Source organism: Orcinus orca, chromosome 7 (assembly GCF_937001465.1).
Source record: "Orcinus orca chromosome 7, mOrcOrc1.1, whole genome shotgun sequence".
NCBI classification, from domain to species: Eukaryota; Metazoa; Chordata; class Mammalia; order Artiodactyla; family Delphinidae; genus Orcinus; species Orcinus orca.
The window spans coordinates 115817878-115839953 of record NC_064565.1 but is presented as its reverse complement, the minus strand read 5'-3'; the positions used below and the strand labels follow the sequence as shown (position 1 = coordinate 115839953).

The following is a 22076-nucleotide window of genomic DNA, read 5'->3' as shown; positions in this document are numbered from 1 at the left end:
AGATATTCAAGGTCCACTCACGGTGCGTGCTGGGGGTCTGAACTTACTGTTAGTTACATCCTCTCAAGACAGCTGTATAATTTTTGCAAAGTGATCTACCTTGCAAGTAGCTAACCAACTAGCTATCGTGATGTACTCATTTCTTCGGAAGGCTTCACGATGCACTGCGTAGTTTGCTCCTAGGAAATTTACTTTTGCATCCCTGCCTTGCCTTCCAGCGCCTTGGACATCATCAGCCGCTATTCCCAAGCTTGGCCAGCATTGCATCCCAGTGGTGGAGGGGCCCTCATGATGGAGGCCACACTGAGTAGGAAGGCAGAGGCAGGTCCCCAGAGCATGAAGCCCCCCCAGGCTCTCTGCCCCTGGGGCCCCTGCAGATGTGAACCCACAGCAAGAGGTACATTTCACCAAGGGTTCTCCTGGCATCCGCTTGGCGGTACTCGCCAACACGAGACCTCACCGTGGTCACATGCACCGTAACAGTGGGTATCTGATCATCTTCGACCCAGCGCTGCTCTGTGGTGAGGGAAGGCACGGAAGGAGGTGAATCAGAGCCAGTCGCAGACTCACTGGAGCCCCACCTGGATGCTGGCGCGTCTCAAATCATTAACCTCGAGGCCGTAAGCAGACTCCGAAGACGTGTCAAATGTACTTTTGCTTATTGCAGTGGAAACGTGTACAGTTTCCCACCTCTGGGAGTACGTCACTGGCAAGCACAGGCTTTCAAAAGGGCCAACCTCTACCCTCCCTTGATGAGCAGTGGCCACCCGCAGAGACACTGGCCTTGCCCACAAAAAAGAAGACACCCAGCACCTAGCACCCAGAGCCCCGGTCCCTCACAAGGGGGCAGACTTCCCTGGGCCCTGCCTGACCTAGGGAACAGAATCTGGAGGGAGGGGTAGAAACTTCCAGTAAACAGCTCCCACCCCAGTGCTCTGGTACTCTCACTGGACAGCTCTGAGATCCCCAGCTCACCGCTTAATCAGAGAAAACCCAGCAGTGGGCGGCTTCCAAGAAGGCTCCTGGCATTTTTGAAATAGCCACAAATCCACGCTAAACCCTAGGCCCAGACTCCAAGTGTTTACATGGCTGGATTTAGAACTCTGAAAATAAAACCATTGATTTGGACTTCTCAAAACCAATCCTCAAACTGGACGGGAGGGGGAAAAAAATCATGAGCAAAGAAAAAACACAATGACTTCATCCAAAGATACAGCAAGAGCTAGCAAAATCCAAGACCAGCGCACCCACCCAAGCTGACTTGGGTCCACCTCATGGGGAGGCCGTGTCTCTGCCAGAGGAGCCCCAGCATCTGGTTGCCACCAAGCACGGCCCCTGGGGCAGCAGGGCCGTGTCAGTCTCACAATCTGCCTGCAAAGGCTGAGGGACTGTGCCTGGGGACTTACCTCCCTGGCGGTCCAGTGGTTAGGACTCCGCGCTTCCACTGCAGGGGGCGTGGGTTCAATCCCTGGTCAGGGAACTAAGATCCCACAAGCTGTGTGGCGTGGCCAACAAAATAAAAAATACGAAAGTAAGGGCTTCCCTGGTGGCGCAGTGGTTGAGAGCCCGCCTGCCGATGCAGGGGATGCGGGTTCGTGCCCTGGTCCGGGAAGATTCCACATGCCGCGGAGCGGCTGGGCCCATGAGCCATGGCCGCTGAGCCTGCGCGTCCGGAGCCTGTGCTCCGCAGCGGGAGAGGCCACAGCAGTGAGAGGCCCGCGTACCGCAAAAAAAAAAAAAAAAGAAAGAAAGAGAGTAAGAACAAACCGCGTCCCTTCCTGGTTATTACTTTCCTTCTAAACTAAAACCTGTGCCAAAAAGTTTCAAATGCAAACATCAAATGCTCCAGTTGGAGCTCTGCCTCTCTGCAGCTAGATGTCACCTAGAGCGCCAGGCCTCGGGGCAGAGGGGGAGGGAAGCTGGGGCGTCTGAAGCCTCAGGAGCCCACCTGGGCCTGTCCTTTCAACAGCCAGGGCTTTCACCTCTAGAAGGGTGGGGTGGAGCCGGGGTCACAGTCCCTCAGCTCTAACTTTCCAGGGCCCTTTGTTTCAGAAATGCGTACTGAAGTCCTCTGAGCAGTAAACGGGAAGCCACTGCACTGGCCCCAAGCAAGGGGCAGGAAGTAAGTCCCCCTCCTTGTCCAAGGAAGAGATAAGAGGCGCACCTTCGGACCCATCGGCGACTGGAAAAGAGGGACACTACTGCGTGAAAACCAGCGAGGAGTGAGACCCGGGGCTCGCAGTCACCTGTGCGTTAACTACAGTCTCACTTCATCAGACATGTGTATGCAGCTGTTAGATACCTCTACCATCAGACACAATCGGTCCAGGGAAAACAGTAAATAGAGGAAATATTGTTTAAAACACTGTCAGGTGCTTCCCTGGTGGCGCAGTGGTTGAGAGTCCGCCTGCTGATGCAGGGGACACAGGTTCGTGCCCCGGTCCGGGAAGATCCCACATGCCGCGGAGCAGCTGGGCCCGTGAGCCATGGCCGCTGAGCCTGCGCGTCCGGAGCCTGTGCTCTGCAACGGTAGAGGCCACAGCAGTGAGAGGCCCACGTACCGCAAAAAACAAAAAAAAACACACTGTCAGCACCACTAAACATCCTCAAGGGCTTAACACAGCCTGGAAAGCCAACTCTCCAGCCTGAGTGCACTCCCAGCCTGGGGTGCAAGCCACGAGCTCCCTGCCCACCTGCTTGGACACAATCAGCCTCAGCCCGGCCAGCCAAGGCTTCACAGGTGTGTGAACACACACGTACACACACTTGCACGCGAATCTACCACCATCTCAGCTCTGAAAGGCAGAAACCGCAGGGGAATCCAGGGAAACATTCCCGACCTTTCATGACTTGGGTTGAGATGCAGGAGGCAAGGTAGGGAAGATCCCCATTCCAGGCCTGCCAGATGGAGGCCCATCAGGAATCACACCTTGGAAATAAATGACAATGGAAGCGGGGAGGCCAGGAGAACAACAGCCCTGAGACCATGGGAACCTGCAGAAGCCAAGACCGCAGCCCCACGCCATCCCTGCCCCATGGCTGACAGACCTGCGCACGTGCTCTGCCTGCCCCTCTCTGCGTGGTCCCCAAACGTAAGCTCTGGGGCTGCACAGAGACCCACTGCAGTCGCTGAACCCCGCCCGTTAACGAAGTCGCCCGGTACTGTGTCAGCGTCTCTAAGAGCCTACGAATGGAACAAGCTCCGGCCCTGCCACCCACGGGGCGCGCAGTGACAGCGAGGACAGGCAGCCTCACTTCTCCCACCACTCCCATTCCAGCTCCCACAGCCCCCGGGCCATCTCCGGGCGGCAGGGATGTTAGAGTTGAGCGCAGGTCGTAAGTGGACCAACTAACAGCTGGAGCCTGGGAGCCCCCGACTGACGGGTGGTACGGGCTCCTTCCTCCTCAACCTCCCCGTCCATCTCCGCAGGCAGCTCCGCAGAGGTCTCTCCACAGATAATCCATCAGCCCTACTGATGTGCGGTTTCTGGAACAAGCCGAGCGCTCCCAAAAGGGCCCAGCCTGGAAAACATTACGTAGGTGTGGCTGTCACTCTCAATTGCCTTATTGTGACACGACAACAAAACAGTCTAAAAATAAGCATAATTGGTCTGTTCCTCAAAGAGCACAGTCTGGTGGCAGGAGCTCCAGACTGCGGGGCAGGGAGGGGATCTAGGATGGACCCGCTGTCCCCCTCGCTGCTCCCGAGACCCCAAAGCTCGGTCCCTCCACTGCCAGAGGCCAGGCACCACTGGACGGCCCCGACCTGTGAAATAAATCACAGTTTCTATTTCAGCCGCAGCGACCCCTGTCCTGGCCATAAAACGGGCACGGGCCATCACACACAGGCAGGACAGAAACCTCAACATAAGGAGAGATTCCAATTCACCCGAAACCAGAAACGACACAACAGACCCTCGCAGGGCCCGGGGCGTGAGGTGCTGCGAGCTGATCCTCCTGAGAGCAGCCTGCATCTGCAGGGCACGCCGAGGGCCCCGGGAGCGGCAGAAGAGTCCAGACTTGTGTTTGAAGCAGAGGGGCCGGCGATGCGAACGGCAACTGAGCTGTTGGGGCCTCGCTGACCCCTAGAGCTGGAGAATGAAGGGACGCCTCTGGGACGGGCAAAGCGCTCCCCCCCCCGCCCCGCCCGCCGCACACCCAGGACCTCACACCGCAACAGGCACTCTGCGACCCGACACCTGAAACCTCCTACAGACACCGCGACCGACCACAGACCCGGAGGACGGGACACAGCCCACACCTGACTGTCCCAGGACAGAGGTCAGAGGAGAGATCCAGGGGACAACCTTCTACCACAGAGAGCCTAAACTCCTGGGCACGTGAGCTTCCCCTCAAGAGATGCTGAATGCTGAACTCCTGCCCTCCCTCAAATCTGTTAATATCCCAGATGAATCTCTGGCCATGCTCTGTGAAGGAAGGGACCATTCCTGTTTATTTTGGAAACAGAAGAACTGAAGAGCTGATAGGTCATCTAAACAAACAATTTGAGTTTCAAAGGCTGGTTGCCACGTATACAGGGATTTTATCTTCAAGTTTTATCAAATTGTAACTGACATGCACCAAGTACATCTAACTTTGGAAACTCACCTGAAATGGAGCGTCAGCTGGTATCTAAGGTGAAGGGCCTTTCTAGGATTTGCTTGGCGTTAGACGCACAAATCATATCATCACCCCAAAGGCACGCCTGCTACAAATAAAAGTCAGGCTTCAGGGGCCACGGGGACGAAATTCCTGGGCATAAAAGGTGCTGGTTAACACCTGCCACCCAGGAAGCCCAGACTGAAAGGGCGACCTGTCCTGATGGAACCTGAGGACTCAATCTCCTTCCCAGGGATGGATCTCTCTCTAAAGACTTTAAAGAAAAGGGAAAATGCCACGAAAATCTCCTGCCGTGTGGAAAACTAACTGCCTCCGAAATGCACACTTGTTTGACAGCAAATACCTGGATTCTTCTGCCGAGAACAGTGCGCACGTTCAGAGCTGGGGTTCATCCCTTCCCTGCTTCCCTGGACAGAGGCTGTTACAGCCCCTATCTACCTGACCTTTAACCAGCAGGTCTCAGGGACAACCCCATAAATAATAATGTCGTGGGATTCATCAGGACGGACGGGACGGGGAACTGGGGAAGGAGGTCATGTGGAAAGCTTTCTTCTGAGTCATAATTTAGAAGTGGCATTTGAATCTGTCGGTCAGGGGCTGTGTCCAAACCTCCTGTAGGTGTTGTACGTATGCAGGCATCCTCCGCAAAGGGGTATAAGTGGAGTGCAGGCCTCAGCATGGGCATCTCTCAATCCCAGCTTCTTGGCCTACCTAATAAATTACTTGCTAATTTCAAAATTTTTTAACTAATTTAAATATTAAATACTAAATTTATTATTTTGTAATTTATAAAACGTATATTTGGATAATGTATGAATATTAAACAAAGTAAATAAGAAATTTTAAGCAACATTTTAAAAATATGTATTTCGGAGAGATGAAAGAGGCAAGTACATTTCAAACAAAACAAAACGAAACAAAAAAAATCAATGGAACCCCAAATCGTATCCTCTTCCCAAGGGGTCATTATTTTTTACCCATGCCACCTTAAACAGAAGAAAGTATTTTTCATTTTAAAGGAGAGTAAGATTTCTCACATACACAGCACCCAGCTCTCCCCGCTGGCCAGGGTGGCAGCACCTCCTTCCGGAACAGTTCCTGTCATTGGCGGGGCGGGGCATCCCCAAGCAGGCCACACGTGGTGCCCCTGCTGCCCTGAGCCCGCAGGGTGGCACACACTCACCCTCGCCCCTCACCACCAGCCCAGGTCCAGTGCTGTTATCAATCCCTATTTTCCAGACGAGGAAACCGAGGCACAGAGAGCTTAGAGAAGACGCTCAAGGACACACAGCCACAAAACGGCAAAACCAGGCGTCTGGCTCCAGAGGCCTCGTTCTCAGCCAACAAGCCGCACGTGCCCCGTGACCAGCTTGAAAGGGCTTCACAACACACCTATTACTATCCCGGTACGAAAACACAAGCAAACAAAAAATAGCTGAGTAGCATCACGGTATAAAATACGCAGGCTCTCAGATCCTCTGCCAGACGCGACGTGATGTATACGTCGGTGGAAAACAATACATTTCCCCGATACTCTAATTCTGAACCGATTCCTCTGTTAACGATCTACTCCTAAAAGTCAATAACCCACCAGAGCTGTAGGGCGTGGTATTCTCTAGGCGCTGGTCGATGTTAATGGCAAATGTAAAAATTACGATAACTGTGTTACATTTCTAGGTGCTATACAGAATTCAACATTTACTCATAAACCTGAGATCTCAGTTTAAGGATGGACGGGGGCAAAGCTAAAAGCTCTGTACAGAGACAAGCTCCCTCCCAAGTGGCTCTGCATGTGTCTGGCTGTCTTGCGAAAAGTGGAGGCACAAGGCAGTTAACTCAAGTGGGGCGGAACTGAGCTGAGGACAAAAGCACCAGGCTTGAAATAACTCCCTTCCGCTGCCGTGCACGCATTCTACTCCCGGGGAGGAACACAGGAGAGTCGTGGTGGGTGAAAAAGGGACGAAAATTCTCAAAGAGGTGAGCATCTTGACCAGGTAAAACGGAACGGGACAGTAGCCCCCGGACACGGGTCATCTCATCTGGTGCCCGCGGCCCGGAGCCAGCCCCAGGCGCACAGATGGGAAAGCCCGCCCGGGGTGGTCCAGCAGGTGCTAGGAGGGTAATTCCGAGCAGAGCTTCTGGGGGCCCACAGTCGCTCTTCCCACCAGGCCACGAGCTTTTCCTGATGCGGCCTGAACAGGACAATCTGCAGAAGAACTGTCAGAGCAAACACTCCAGACAGGGTGAAGCTCCAGCCACGGAGACTCGGGCTGGGATGCTACTTGAAGATGCGTTGCACACATCGGAAGCAGGCCAAATGGATGTCACCTGCTCCCGGGCAGAGACAAGGCCCCAGGAAAGGCCAGGCTTCCCACCTCAGGAGGCCACCTGGGTCCCCTTTCACCGGCACGCAGAGAGCCAGAGGACAGGCCTGGGGGCGTCACACATCAAGGGCCACATGGACATCCCGGAGGGTACATCCCAGGTCGCAGCTTCCAGAAAGGGCTACCATGCCTTTGACCCTCGAGACACCTGTACACATGCAGACCCTCACTCCATCCCACCTTCACTGGGTTCAGGCCCAACACGCCTCCCACTGCTAGATCAGAGCCTCACAGCCTGCCCCAAGCTGCCCCGTGTCTTCACATCTGAGCCTCTTTCCAACAACAAGGCAGATTTTCTCAATCTTCCATGAGTGTACACTGAATTAGCACTCTTCAGTCTCGGGGCGGGGTGGGGGTCGGGGGGGTGCGTCCCAAGAGGAAGCCCCATCACGGGCCCAGCTCCCTGCATTCTGACCTCTCCCATGTGAACACCAAGTGCCTCTCACCAGGGTTACCTGCTGGCACGAATGATGAACAGGTTTTATGACACGATCTTACACTGCCGAGCCACAGTGCTCTCATCCAAAGCAGCAGTACTCGATGTACAAGAGTGGAAATATCAGCTTGACAGCAACACGGGTCCAAAGACACCATCTCTATCACGGTGTTGGAAAACGTGAGTATCTGAAGATAATATGGAATGCTCCAAACGATCTTGGTTACACTCCACCCCACTGAACAAACAACATGCGGCATCAGTGCCTGTCACTCTGAAGGCTGTAAGTCACTGCCAAGAGGAGGATCAATCACTGTTCAGTAAAATAGGAAGACGGCTTCCTCTAGGGATGCAGACAACTCTGGTTTTCAGGCAACACACTTGCCAGGAGGAAAGCACAAGCAGGGATCACGAAAGGCAGGTTGAGGACGCAGCGCTCGGAATAGCTCGTGGAAATAAACACATATTTGGCTCGGATCAGGAATGAAATGAATCCACATACTACTAATGGAGTTAACTCTTCTGGTTACAGGAATCAAGAGGGGAAAAAAGATTAAGCCCGGGGGGGGGGGGGGAGACCACTGTGCTCTCCCACTTATAAACTGAAGGTATGATGGTCAACAATTTAAAAAGAAGGAGTTAACCGGGAAATAATTAGAAAATACAGGGTGAAGTAGTGAAAACAAAACACAAGGTTAATTCATACTTGTGGCTTTGGAAACGCATTTGCCCCACCTGGGCCAGCTTACATGTGAGAGCAACCGTAAATCCTAGCATATCCACGTAGTTCATATGTTCTGTCTTTGGGTCTTTTGTAAAACACACTACAGGCAATCATTCTAAAGCAAAGCTATTCATTCTGGCCTTCCTGAGAATCAGCCCCCGGGATTCTAAACACCTTCTTAAATAATGAGGCAGATGGGGCTCAGGGCAATGAAATGACTTCTCTGGGCACCTTGAGCCCAAGTTTGCGGCCAAGACCAAACCTATTCCACTGACTCTGGACGCCGCGCCTTCTCCACGTGGCAACTTAAAAAAAGTCTCCCACGATAAACAGAACATTCCTTCCTGCCACCATCATCGACTTACTCACATACCTGAAATCAGTTTTCAAGGCAAGAACACTAAGAGAAAGCAAAAAAGAAAGAAGTACAGGCTTTGAGAGAATCAGATTAAGATCACGCCGGGACATCACCCACCACCTTGAAGGCAGAAGGACAAAAGGCTTCAGTACCACGAGGGGCTTGATGGCCCGACGTGAGCCCACGAAGCACAAGCTGTGCTGTGGCAGCTGCGGAGTGGCCATGGGGCAGGCGGGATGGGACAGATCATTTCCCCTAAGTCCCAGGTTAGCCAGCAGAATAAAGCAGCAGGCACAGGTACAGCCAGGTCTGGGGGGCCAGGGGGGACCGGGGAGCAGGCAGGAGATCAGTACAAGGAAATTACAGACAAATCTACCTCTCTTCCTGTACGTTTGGGAGAAAGCTGCTTCCTGAGAGACCAGGTACAAAAATCATCAAAATCCTAGATCCTGAAAGGACTCTTGACCTTAAAAACTAATATGGGACTTGAAGACCACCAATTCTAAGCCCCAGACAACGAACACGGGACCCCTTCCAACATTCCCTGACTAGCCTGTGCTTGGAAGCCTCCTGTGACCGGGAACACTTCACACAGGGAAGCGGCCCACCCCTCAGGTGAGAGCTGGCTTGTGGGAAATGCCTGCCTACCTAGTTCTGAGTCAACCTGGTCCTAAGGCATTGCACTCTCAGTGCTGACTACTGCGTCCTTCTTATGGCTGCTCCTCAAAAACCGGGAGACAAGTCTCCGTGCTCCCAGGCTTCCCTTGCAAATTAAAATTCCCCAAGTGTCTTCAAATGAACTTGGCTTCCAGAGTCTTCCAGGAGCCAGATCCGGCAAGTAGATTAGGCATCTTCTGTTAAATGCAAGAGAGGCCAGATTCTCAGAAGGTTGGCATTCTAGTCTGGCAAGTAAAATAACCTGAAAAATAAGATATTCAGGTATCTGGGAGCTGTGGATGAGCGGTGGGCACCACGGAGACAGCCTGCCTTGCTGGGTCCACCCCTCCACCAGTGACCGGGCCAGGGCCTAAGGGAGCGGGACTTAAGTTGCAGGAAAGCAAGTTACAGGTGTGCATCCCTAAGTCCCAAGTCTTGTTACACACAGTGCACAGGCCAACTGGTTTTTCCATTGTTTTAGAGCCCTTGCTAATCGGAGCAGGAAGGTACAAGATGGATCAACACGCGACATCCCGACCCCACCCCCATCAGCTGAAGAAGTGGCATGTGAGTAACTCTGGTCTGTGTGAGAACGAGGGAGGGCAGGAGCTGCGTCAGAGAGCCTGGGGGCATTGTTCACCAGGTCAATTCTCAAGTGTCTGACGGTCAGCAGCACAGCTGAAAGAACTCCTTGCGATGACAGGCACAGGGGCCAGAGGGAACACAGCTGCCCTTTGACAAGCATCTCAAACAGATGAGTATCCACGCACACATGCATTTGTATTCCACTGGTACCCAAAGGCAGCCCTCGAAATAAAGGGAGTGGTCCTAAGTGTCGACCAAAGGAAGGGCACACGCTAAGTCAGGCGAAACCTTGCACCTGACGAACACACCTGACACAGACCCAGTGCTTCGTAACTATTCTCAACAAAGGACAATATAAGAAAGTAACCCGGGCTTCCCTGGTGGCGCAGTGGTTGAGAGTCCGCCTGCCGATGCAGGGGACACGGGTTCGTGCCCCGGTCCGGGAAGATCCCACATGCCGCGGAGCGGCTGGGCCCGTGAGCCATGGCCGCTGAGCCTGCGCGTCCGGAGCCTGTGCTCCACAACGGGAGAGGCCACAGCAGTGAGAGGCCCGCGTACCACAAAAAAAAAAAAAAAAAAGAAAAGAAAGTAACCCTCTTTTTCCCTTTCACTCCCACCAAATGAAGTGTACCTCTTCAAATTATCTTCATTTGTTAGATAAGGAGAAGCCAAATGATCCTTTCCCAAGCCTCTGGCTGGTACACCCTGGTAATGAAGGAGGGAACAGAGATTCCCATCCTCCAATCTATGAAGCTGATTTCTTTGTAAGCTTTCTGAATCTTCAGATCCATGAGTGATGTTGGAATTGAAAACCAACGTGAAAATGAAATTAACGAGACTATGAGAAAACAAAGGGTCAAGATGCATCTTTGAATTAAAACCAGCCAAATGAATAGATGTGTGCTAAGATTTTTTAAATTACCGGAGCATCTACAGGTTTGTCTTAAGTAAATGAACAGGAGAAAAGAAAACTAACAAATGTGAATGCCCACCTCAGTGGAAATGTATGAGAAACAGAATGCCTGAGGCTGTAACCTACAAACAAGTAAATATCATCACCACACCACACTGGACTCTAATCTGAGCTGAACAAAACCTAGACCGAAAACGATGGTGGGCAGATGGTACTTTCTCTCAAAATGATGCAAAGACAATAACCTCCCTTCCTTTTGCTAATCTGTTGACCTTAATACCAATTCTGTTCATCACCTGGGATATAACTGCAGCTTGCAGCTGTACATACTTTATCTCAATCGTTGCCCTAATAAAAACGTTTTCTTTTACTCACTGTCAGCATTTTAAATAAATATAATTTTTCAAATTACAGAAAATAACAATAGCCTAAAGGCAATTTCCCATGATAAACAAAAACCTCATGCCAAAAAACGTTAAAAAAAAAAACAAACCTCCTGAAAACCATAACATCCTTTTTAATGGCTGACAGTGGCATCAGTCATATAGATCTGGTGAACACGAATAATTTTTTTAGGAGTTAACTATAGAAATCCCAACCAACTTGCTGGTGGAGAATCTCCTCTTTTCTACCTGGTAAACTCCTACTGATCCTGCAAGACCCAAATCATTTTACCTCTCTGTGAGGCCTTCATTCACTCCTTCCCCTCTTCAAGGACATTTGCTCCCCTTTTTGTGTCCCCCCCCACAGTCCTCTCAGTTCCTCCCATAAACACCTATTACAAGTCTACGTGCCAAGCACAGTGCTCTTAATTCTACAAAAGAAAGAGGAATAGGACGCCCAGGAGGGACTCATTGACTATTAGAATTGGCAGACGTGCAAACAAGGTTACTGTTACACATTAGGATTAGTGCTCAGATGGAGAAACAGTCATACCTTCCCCTAAGTATCCCATGAAAGTGTGACTCACAGGAAACTCTCCATCTCCCCCAACAGGCTACCGACCTTGGAAGTCGGGAACTGTGCCCTAGTAAGCCCTAGCTCTCTGCTCCACTGCAGATTACACCACAGAAACTCAAATGTTTGTTAATGCAAGAGAACAACAAAAAGACTGAAAATACAAAAAGTGGTACCAGTGCTTTACAGTTGGGTCTTATTCTTCCAAACAGAAGTACTTGATTGTATAACCGACCAGATGGCTGCAGTGGATCCATGTTAAAACTGGAGGATTTCTTTAGCGGATGCACTTTTGAACATCCCTTTGGGGGCAGGATATTCCAAGCCCAGCCAAGCCCAGATCACGAAAGATGCTAATAGGTGACTATGCTGTAATGTGGGCTCCAGCTCAAGAAAATACATGTGGCAAGACACAGCCTAAGCCTCCAGTGCCTACTTCGAGGGTCTCTGGCTGAGCAGTGCAGCTCTGTCCGTACCCCAATGGGCTGCTCCAACTCCAGGAAAACTATTCAACCTTACGACTAAAACGATGCGGATTTTCCTAAATTGCTACCTAGAGTCATTTATTCAAAAATAAAAACAAGACAAAACAAACAAAAAAACCCAACACACACAAGTGAATTTCAAAACACTGAGTATGTAATTGGTTCAAACTGTCTCAAATGAAAAACTTTCAGTTACATCCTTTCTTTAAAACCCTGTCTTAGCAACAAATCAAGTTCAAAGATAAAAATCCATCAAGTTATTTCAGTCATTTCATTTCACTGTTGCTTCTCCTCTTCCTGAAAGTTTTTATTTTTACTATAAAACAGTCTATCACCCTACACAAATTGAGTGATACAAATCAACGGAATCAAAAATTAAAGAACAAAGCCACTCATCAAAATGTGCTGTCAAAAATCAGCTGTAAATTAGTCATTTAAAGAGCTAACCTCAGTCTGGGCTATCAATGAATTTATTGCTGTAATCAATCCTCCCAGACAGCAATAGAACACCCTGAACACACGTGCGGCCCTAGACTGGCACTGCCGGCAGCTGGTTCCAAGGATGTCGGCAGCTGGTTTCATCCATCAGCAGGCTGGCCGGGATGCAGAGGGCCCTCGCCAGAGAGCGACACCCTACAGTGGAATAAATCATTTATGACGCGATCTTTCGCTGTATTACATGATAGTTGTGTCAACAGACTCTGCCCTAATACACGCATATCAGATAACAGGAAACTGCCCTTGATCTGACATAAGGACTCTCTGAAATGCTCTAGGGCTCCCTGATATTGATAGTTCCAAAGCTGACAGGGAGGAGCCACCCTGGAACCTGGGAGGCGACTGTTACATGTCACGGTGGCGGGAGAAAGAGGAAGAGCCTCAACAGACCAATAGGGATTAAAAGGTACGAGAGAGTCATCCAGGAGCTTTTAATTCTTTCATCCTAATGCCTTGAATTCAGATTATAAGAAAACCACAGCTATGGGATGTGTGAGCCTGTGTGCGTTCTTAAAATAAGACTCTAACCGTCTTGCAAAGGTACCTTGCCTAAGCAAATTAACTCTGAGAGGCCAAGTAAATAATGATAATTCATTCGGTAGTCTTTTAAAGTTATTTTCCTATAGTCAATTCAAACTTTTAACAGCTGAAAGAGTGTAACAAAAGGAAAATTTGCCTGATGACAAATCTTCTCTAAGGTCCTTTATACTTGAAGGATGTCAAATTTTGATACAAAGTGGCTGAGATTTAAAACTAGCGACCGCTCCTCCTAATATATATATATATATATATATATCTCACATTACAGGTCTGCAGCGGCTTACCCGTAACTCTGAAATCCAAACAGGTCTGAAAATGGAAGCTTTGTTCGCAAATGTTTAGCAGCCTCGTGGTGGCAAAGCACATTTATCATACCGAGTGTGAATATCTCCGGCTTTGCTGCATTTTGCTAGTGTCTGATTACAGGGTGCTGCCCGACCTCACGGCCAGTGTTCTGTCACACACACCACGTTACCTTCCTAAAATCCAAATTTTCTAAGTCCTGCAAATCCACCTGGCCCCACGGTTTAAGGCTCTGGGGACCTTCGCTCTGTGGACATTCACAGGGAGATTGAGCCTGGGTTCCACTGCATCTGAATGTTACCCGAGAGAATTCTACCCTAAATTCAAAACTTCATTTAAATAGCAGCTAAAATTTGCATAATCTGTGTCAAATATACAAAAAGTAGAGAAGTATGATAAAAATGAGAAGACCCAAAAGCTGTGGGGTGCACCTTTTACTTGTAATAGATACAGGCCTTACAAAAATCCTGAGAACGCTTACATTTCAGGTATTTTAGCCAAAGGCAGGTGAAGGAGGTAGTTTTGTGAGTACCTAGAACTTCGAAGTAAGGCCCTAGAGTTCCAACTGTGTGTTCTGTAACCTAGTTCACAAACATTTGGTTTTTCTACACAACCCACAATGCTGTTATTCTCAGATGAAAGTAATTCCACCCTGAAAAGGAATGGCCACAGGGACAAAGCAACCGAGCATTATTTTAATTATTACTCTTGTTATTATCTTGTACAGCCCTAGAGGGAAAAATTCCCATACACTTCACACCTTTACTACTCCAAATCTACTATCAATCCGTTTGACAGGAAAGGAAACACCCAAACTCCAAAGCTTTTAACTTGTATCAACAGTCACCACAATGAAACACATTCTAAGTGCTGTCTGGGCCGGTTCCCTCCCCGTCATGCTGAGGTCCCCCTCCCCCTCCTGCTGAGGTCCCCCTCTTCCTCCTGCTGAGGTCCCCCTCCCCCCCCCAACCCAGGCAGCTAATGACTATTTTCTACAAAGCCCCTGAGAACAAAGATGCAAGCCTGCCATTAGAGGAAGAACCAGCTGCCTGCGCGTCTGAACTTCCACCGAACACAGGTGATGGCAGTGGTAGCTCCGTACAAACCAAGTGTCTCAACAAAACAACTCACATCATTTTTTAATATTTTAAGGGCACGCGGGAAGGGGTTGAGATCATGGTTGGAGTCAAACACGGTGCTTTCTACAGTATTCCAAGGCAGGTTAAAACAAAAGACGTGTGCCGCAAGTTAAACTAGTGCAAGCCCGACAACAGGTAACTTGATGCTATAGAGCCTCCCTGATGAAAAACTTCAGACTTTAACACTACTTGCACATCTGACTGCTTGGTTTCAGATATTTTCTATCATATCCTGAGGCTCAAAGGGAGTGTATTAGAACATGACATCATCTGTCTTCAGTTTACCTTAAAAGTAACTTCAGTGAGGGCAGTGGTTTCTTTGTATTGGCTGGTTTTAATATACGCCCTCGGCAGTCAGCTAACCTGTGAAGTCCGCTAAGGAGGAATACGCTCTCCGGGGCTGGTGGGTCAGCCGCTGAAAAGCTCTGATGAAAAGCCCACATTGCAGTGCTTCAACTATCTCCATCCCTATCAGAAGCAGGGTTCTGGTAATTAGCAGAAGGATCGTTACTAGTGATTTTTCTGTGATGAAATGCCCAGGGGACAATATTCTTAGGCATCCCCCTCACACCCCTCCCCATGAGAAGGACGCAACAACCTAGCCTAACACCCTGCCCCCAGCCTCTTTAGGGCGATGCCCAGGCAGCACGTAGAGAGTTGTGCTGTTTCTGGAGGATTCTGACCCCCAAACAACTACCAGAAGGTCAGCTGATACTTGCAAGAGAGGGTTACCACATCTGCCTCCAGAACCTTCCCTGTTGGAGGTCCAGAGAACTGAGCAGAGTAGAGAACGGAGATTTCAGGATCAGCGTGGGGCTGTGGTTTTCCCTGCCCGTGTGCTCTAATACATTCCTAGGAAACAAGAGTCCTGGCCCAGACGAGCTCTCACCATATGATGCCACTTGGCAGGAAGGCTGTGGGCAGAGACCCGTCTCTGACCACTGGAGTGAACCCTCTCTACCAAAGGGTGAGAGCTGCCAAAGCAGCGAGGACACATCACACCACTCACAGATGGTAGTGCCTACAGTGAGATAGAAATTAACCAAGATGAACACCTCCTCTCCTGGCCACGCAGCACCACCTGCGTGGCGGCTTCCGGGACCAAGCCCCAGCTCCCTGCTGCAGCCCACAGGTATCCCAGCCGGCAAGAGCACGGTGCAGCACGAGCTCACGGGCCCGCTTATGGAGAACTGGCTGCGCCAGCATCTGCGGGAGAAAGGCACCGCTTGGCAAGGTGATGTCTCCCTAGACGGGCTCACAGTGGCTAAAGTGACAGACCCTGAAAGGCACCAACACACGCAGTTGGGAGCAGGGGCAGTCAAGAACTTCCAGAGCTGCGGTATGACTGGGGAAAAACCGCAGTACCGGAGTTCTCTTCCAGCACGGCCACTCGCCGGCTGCTGAGGGCAGGTCCTTTAGCCGTTCCCAAGTCCCGGCGTGTTCTGCCAGGCAGGCCGCTGCGGGGCCCCCGGCCGGTTCCCACCACTGCCCTCCCCTGCCCGGCCGCGCTGCCCACCTCTGCGCGGGGACCCGTCGATGCTCTCGGCGCTGGACGAGTGCGCGTCGGCCGGGGTCCGCCGCAGGCTGCTGAAGTAGCCGCGCGGCCGCGAGGCGCCGCTCCGCGGGGAGGGACCGCCGCCGGTCGCGCCGTCCCTGCGCGCGAAGATACCACTGAAGAAGCGCAGCAGCCTGTGCTCCAACGCCGCGCCGGAGCCCGCGGCCGCCGCCCGCGCGCGCTCCAGCCGCTGCAGGTCGCTGTTGTCCAGCGTGCGGTTCTTGCTCTTGCTGCGCTCCCAGCGCTCCAGGTCCGAGAGCGCGTCGTTCTTGCTGAGCACCTCGCCCACGTCCAGGGTGTTGCGCTTCTCCGAGGCGGGCTGCCCGGAGGCCGCGGGCTCCAGGGCGGCCCCGGGGTCGGCCACGGCCTCGCCGCCCGGAGCCCAGGCCAGGCTCCCGGAGCTGCTGTGGCGCCTCCCGCGTCCCAGGGCCCGGCCCCGCGGCGCCTCGGGCCCGCTCCAGTGCCTGAAGCTGAGGCTGCGCCGCAAGGGCGCGGCTCGAGCCCCCTCCACGTCGGGACTGCCGGGAGCGGGCGAGCCGGTCCCCTCCTCCACTGCCGGGGGGCTGCCGGCCAGGGCCGCGTGCTCCGGGCCGCGTGCGCACGGCCGGAGCCGCCCGAGCTCCAGCTGCCCAGTGCTGCGGGTGCGGAAGGTGCGGAAGTCCCAGGCGCGAGGCCGGCGTCCCTCGGGGTCCTCAGCGCACGCCACCTCCTCCGCCTCCTCCACTAGCCGCCCGGGCGCTTCCGGGGAGCGCGCGGGCCGGGGCCTCCGGGCCGGGCGCGGGTCGGGGCCGCCGGGGCCCGGCGCGCCTAGATGCTCCTTCCTGACCATGGTCACGGAGATGCGGTAGACGGTCTTCTTGGGGGGTGTCCCGCGCGGCATCGCGTCCGCGGGCGGAGACGCGGGTTCGCCGCTGTCGTCCAGCAGGTACATGTCTCCCGGGACCGCGGCCGCTGCGCCGCCCGCCGGGGCTCCGCCGCATCCAGCGCGCCGCGGGCCGGGCCGCACGGTCGGGGCGGTCGCCGCGCGCGGCGGCGGGGAGGGCGGGCGCGCCCGGACAGGGTCCACGCCCCCGGCTCGCCGCGAGGGCCGCGCTCAGGCTGCGGGAACGGCGCCCCTGGCGCCCGCCGGCCCGTGCGCCGCGCGGCCCGAGTGCGGGGGTCCGGGCCCGGGGCGCCGAGCCATGGGCCGGCGGGGCCGGGCGGGCGGGCGGTCAGGCGTGGGGACTGTCTCGCCGGCAGGTGCGGTCGCGGCGCGCAAGACCCAGGGCGGGCGACGGCGCCCGCGGCTTCATTGTCTACGGCGCGGGGCCCGCTCTCATCCTCGGGCCTTTTCTGCACAGTTCGGCGGCTCCGCAGCCTCCGCCACTCCGTGGGTTCGGGACGCGCGGGCAGCTGCGCCGGCCGCGGGCGAGGGTCTGGCGGGCGGAGGTTTAAAATGGAAATGCGCGCCGGAGCGGGGCGGGGCGGGCAGGGGCAGACGGGCAGGGACCGCGGGCCGCGCGCCCAGCCCGGCTGCCGAGTCCCGGGAGCGCGGCGGCGGCGGCGGCGGCGGCGGCGGCGGGCGCGCGGCTCGGCGGCCAGGCCTAAGCGCCGGGATGGATAGCCGCCGCCGCGCGGACCGGAGCCTCCGGGGGATTGGCGGGGTGGCGGGGGGCAGGAGCGGGGGGGGGGGGCTTGCGCCCGCCTGAACCGACACTCCGGGGCTTAGCTTGCAAAAGCAAACAGAACATGGAGCATCTCTCACCTGCGGAGGGCTTATAGGAAGAACCTCTCCTCATCAAGGAGCTTTGAAGGAGCGACACAAAAGGTTTTCAAAAGCAAGGTATCTTAGGTACTTGTTGCCCTAACTACAGAGGAGCAAGTGCACCCCCAGGAAGGAGAGAACAAAGAAGGGCCCAGGAAGGCACCATACGGCGATGGGGGTGCGGTTCACACCAGGGCCCTCCAAGTGAAGGACGGCGCAGTTTCACTCCTAGAATAATATTTTGGAGTATTTTTCCAACGGGTGGGGAAAAACTCCTGACAGGCAGGCATTTGCTGTCTTGGATAACAGGCCAGAGAATACAGTGGCTAAGAGCAGAAGAAAGAAGGCTGCCTGTCCCAGCCCTGCTTGTCCATTTCCTTCCTAGAGGGCTCAGTTTTTACACCTGTCAAGTGGGGATGGAAAAGAAATACAAAAACAAAAACCCAGTACCTAAACGCTGAGCATTCTTGTGGGACTGAATTAGCTGAGACTGTGTGCAGGCATTCTGTGTTAAGTGCTAAATATTTACCATTAGTAATTTTTTTTAATCAACAGGTTGTTTTTGTTTTTAAATATTTATTTATTTATTTTGGCTGCACTGGGTCTTAGTTGCAGCATGCAGGATCTTTTAGATGCGGCATGTGGGATCTAGTTCCCCAACCAGGGATTGAAGCTGGGCCCCCTGCATTGGGAGCGCAGCGTCTTGGCCGCTGGACCACCAGGGAAGTCCCTTTACCACTAATATTTAGTGTTGATTTTTCTCCCATCATTTTCCCACCAGCTACATCTTGGCGCTGTAGATACTGGTTCTTCATATTATCTGATGCAGCACTATATTCACACGTACTTGATCAACACATTAGTTCTTCATGATGTCCTGAACATAGATCTCTGTTTAAAAGCTTCAGAAGGAAAATGTGGTAAAGACAACGTCCACTCACCAAACCGGATGCTTTTACAGCCTTCTCTAGGCCTGGAAATGCCAAAGACTGAGAGGCTGTTTCTAAGAAAAGTGCTCGAGGCCAGGCCAGGTGTGACTCTGGGATTAGACAGCTGTTCGCAAGTGCTGATTTCCCTTCTTTAATCTCTTAACAAGTAATTATGGGGCAACTATTGTGTTTGCGGCACTGAAAAGGATACGAAGATGAATCGTGAGGTCTCTTACAAAGGAGGTTATAACCTAGGAGATCTGGATTTGACCTCAGAGTGAAATGAAATATTTGGATTTGATGAAATAAACCAAAAGGTGGTTGAGTTTATTTTTTAAAAGATACTTTGTGACATAGAGGATTTTTAGGGCAGTGAAAATACCCTGTATGATATCATAATGATGGATACGTGTCGTTACACATTTGTCCAAACCTACAGAATGTGCAGCACTAAAAGTGAACCCTAATGCACACGACGGACTTCGGCTGAGGATGGCGTGTCAGTGTAGGTTCATCAGGTGTAACGAATGTACCACTCTGGCGGGGTATGTTGATGGTCCAGGATGCGCTGCATGTACTGGGGGGTGGGGTGGGGGGGAGGATGTGGGAATTCTCTGTACCTTCTTTTCAATATTGCTATGAACCAACAACTAAAAAATAAGGATTATTTTTTTTTAAGTACTTTAAAACACATTTGACCACCCTCGGTGGCTCTACCTGGACACAAAATTGCCACTGTCACAGGCTCACAAGCTCCATCCACCTGCTCTTGGCACTAAAGGATTCAGGAATGTGTCTCTCACATGTCCTCACTGCAAAGATGGGGACCCCAGGACAGATCAGTCTTACCTTTTGAGTTTCAATAAAAAGCCCCCTTTGATAAGACACACAGATCACCAACTTCTAGAGCTAGAGCCAGGCAGGAATCATCATCTATCAGAATGAGGTTTCTAGAACCCACAGGTTAGGGGAGTGTAAAGGCTCAGAGAGGGTGTGTGCTTTCCCCAAGGCTACACAGCTCATGGCTGAGAGCTAAACCTGGGGTCACACTGCCTGTGCCCATTTCCATGCTTCAACGTCATTTCTTTTGTCAGCGTTCTGCTTTGTGGACATCAGAGAGAGAAACAAATGTGTGACTATTACTGCATTTGACACTAATTGAACACAAATGATATCTCAACATCTCAGCAAGTTTTCACTTATTCATTTTTCCTTTTGTTCATTTATTCATCAAATATATATATTGAGCATCTACTGTGGCACTCCGCAGTGAGAAGGCAGAGTCTCTCTGTCCTCCGAGAAGTCACAAACCTGTGAAAGACGCTGCAGTTCTCAAGGCCAAGTGACGTAACACACAAAGCCAGACAGGAGGATGAAAGGGTGGTACAGGGCAGGGCCCAGCATGGTCTGATGGACGAGCACCCAAAGAGACAGTAAAAGCCTCCAATTTTACAGCTGTCGAGACTTAAAGGTCCACCAGGGTCTATAAGCAGAGAAACTGAAATTCAGCAATGCAGAGAGACCAGGATCTCTGTTAGGACCAGAATCCAAGGCCCTAACTTAGCCTGGCATCCATTCTCACTAGTATTTGAGACCATGGCAACTTCCAAACATTGAGGTGAATTTTAATATGAAATCAGCTGCCCCATAAGATATAAAATACATCTTGTTATCGTGGGCATTCACAGAGCCCAAGGAGGGGAAACAGCATTTCTGTTTTTTTTTTTTTTTTTTTTTGCAGTACGCGGGCCTCTCACTGTTGTGGCCTCTCCCGTTGCGGAGCACAGCACAGGTTCAGCGGCCATGGCTCACGGGCCCAGCCGCTCCGAGGCATGTGGGATCTTCCCGGACCAGGGCACGAACCCGTGTCCCCTGCATCGGGAGGCGGACTCTCAACCACTGCGCCACCAGGGAAGCCCAAAACAGCATTTCTTCAGGACTCAAATACTGAACTGTGAGGGTCCTTCCAATCACTCCGCGGCTGTCTGGAATCCAGCCCGGGTTTTGCACTTTGCCGCCCGAAGATGCAGGCTGCAGAGTAGAAGATTCCATTCTATCCACCTTAGATAACTTGGAATCTTCGATGACACTGAACGAGGAGACCTCTTTCTGCTACAGCCGGTGTTGTTCACTATCTTCCAGTGCTTTCTGCCTCACAAGGAGCACCCATTTTCCATACCAATCGTAACGATTCCGTGTGAGGCCCGATCGTCTGCACTGAAAAACCTGGGAGAATGGCCTCTCCCTACTGCCCTGGATACATGGGCTCTTCCGATGCAAAGAAGACAGAGAGAGGCTCGGCCAGAACCTGCCCCTCCAAAATAGAAATCCTTTCTCACAGCCAGACCTGCCTTTGAAAAATAAAAAATAATCATACTATATGTGTTCAGGTGGGTAGGACTGCTTTATCTTCCTGTTGCTTTGGAAAGCAGCCCTGCTAGACCATTACCTCTTGAATTTTTCCATGCCATGGAGTATATCTGTATCACCATTTTGGCTTTAAAAAAAAAAAAAAGAACGGAAGACTGTAGTGGATCTCACTGCCACATCAAAACCGCGCAGCCGGCAGGCAAGCAGGCAAAGTGTTGGCACTGCACAGATGCCAATGTCAGAAAGGGAAGGACCACATGGGGGGTCCAGGAGAGGGGGCCGGCCCTACCTACGCCCCCACTCATCACCTCGGCAGCTGGCTTCCCTCCCCCAGCCCCAAGTTTATGAGATCCTTTGGCCACCCTCCCACGACTTCCCTGTCCCGGGCCATTTCTAGCTGCCCGTAAATTAAACATCCTGCGTGAAAATACTACTTTGCAAGCTTTCCTAGAGCTGATCAGCCTTGTTTAAAGGAAACCCCTGGTAGTCAGCAGAGCCATCTGTTCCACAAGCTGACTTTCCAAGCAGCAGAATGTGCCAGCCAGTCATCACATTTACAGGATCCTGGCAGAACCACATCTGTGGGCAACAGAAACCTGCAACCCGCTGGCCGTGCCCCGGCCTCTGCACGCCCGCCCCAGGAGCCATCGAAGGATCTCTGCCCCTGTCACGGGACACGGAACAGCCTCTTTTCTGGCATCAGGTTGACCGACAGATACAAACAGGAAGCAAAGAAAGACATGTATGTTTTCCTAACAATTTCATGTTTTACCTTTTGGCAGAAGACTCGAGTCAGACCCTTGCAGGAGGAAGGGTTTCTGATCTAAGATCTAACTGTGATGCTCAGCTTCTGCAATCACCCTGCCTGGGCTGAACTCA

The 22076-nt window shown here is 52.2% G+C and overlaps 1 protein-coding gene across 14 annotated transcripts in view; it reads right to left on the bottom strand.

Annotated features, from left to right (window-relative positions):
* The window catches only part of AGAP1 (ArfGAP with GTPase domain, ankyrin repeat and PH domain 1), a 550828-nt gene that overhangs the window by 383483 nt on the left and 145269 nt on the right, over nt 1–22076 (bottom strand). For 8 of the 14 annotated variants that reach the window (XM_033424619.2, XM_033424624.2, XM_033424637.2 and 5 more), the window contains exon 1: nt 16116–17100. The exons of the other annotated variants lie outside the window; for them this stretch is intronic. In XM_033424619.2, coding sequence (XP_033280510.1) covers nt 16116–17085 — 970 coding nt within the window. In that variant the 5' untranslated portion in view covers nt 17086–17100. Of the gene's footprint in view, nt 1–16115; nt 17101–22076 lie in introns of those variants that run through there. 14 annotated transcript variants of the gene reach the window in all.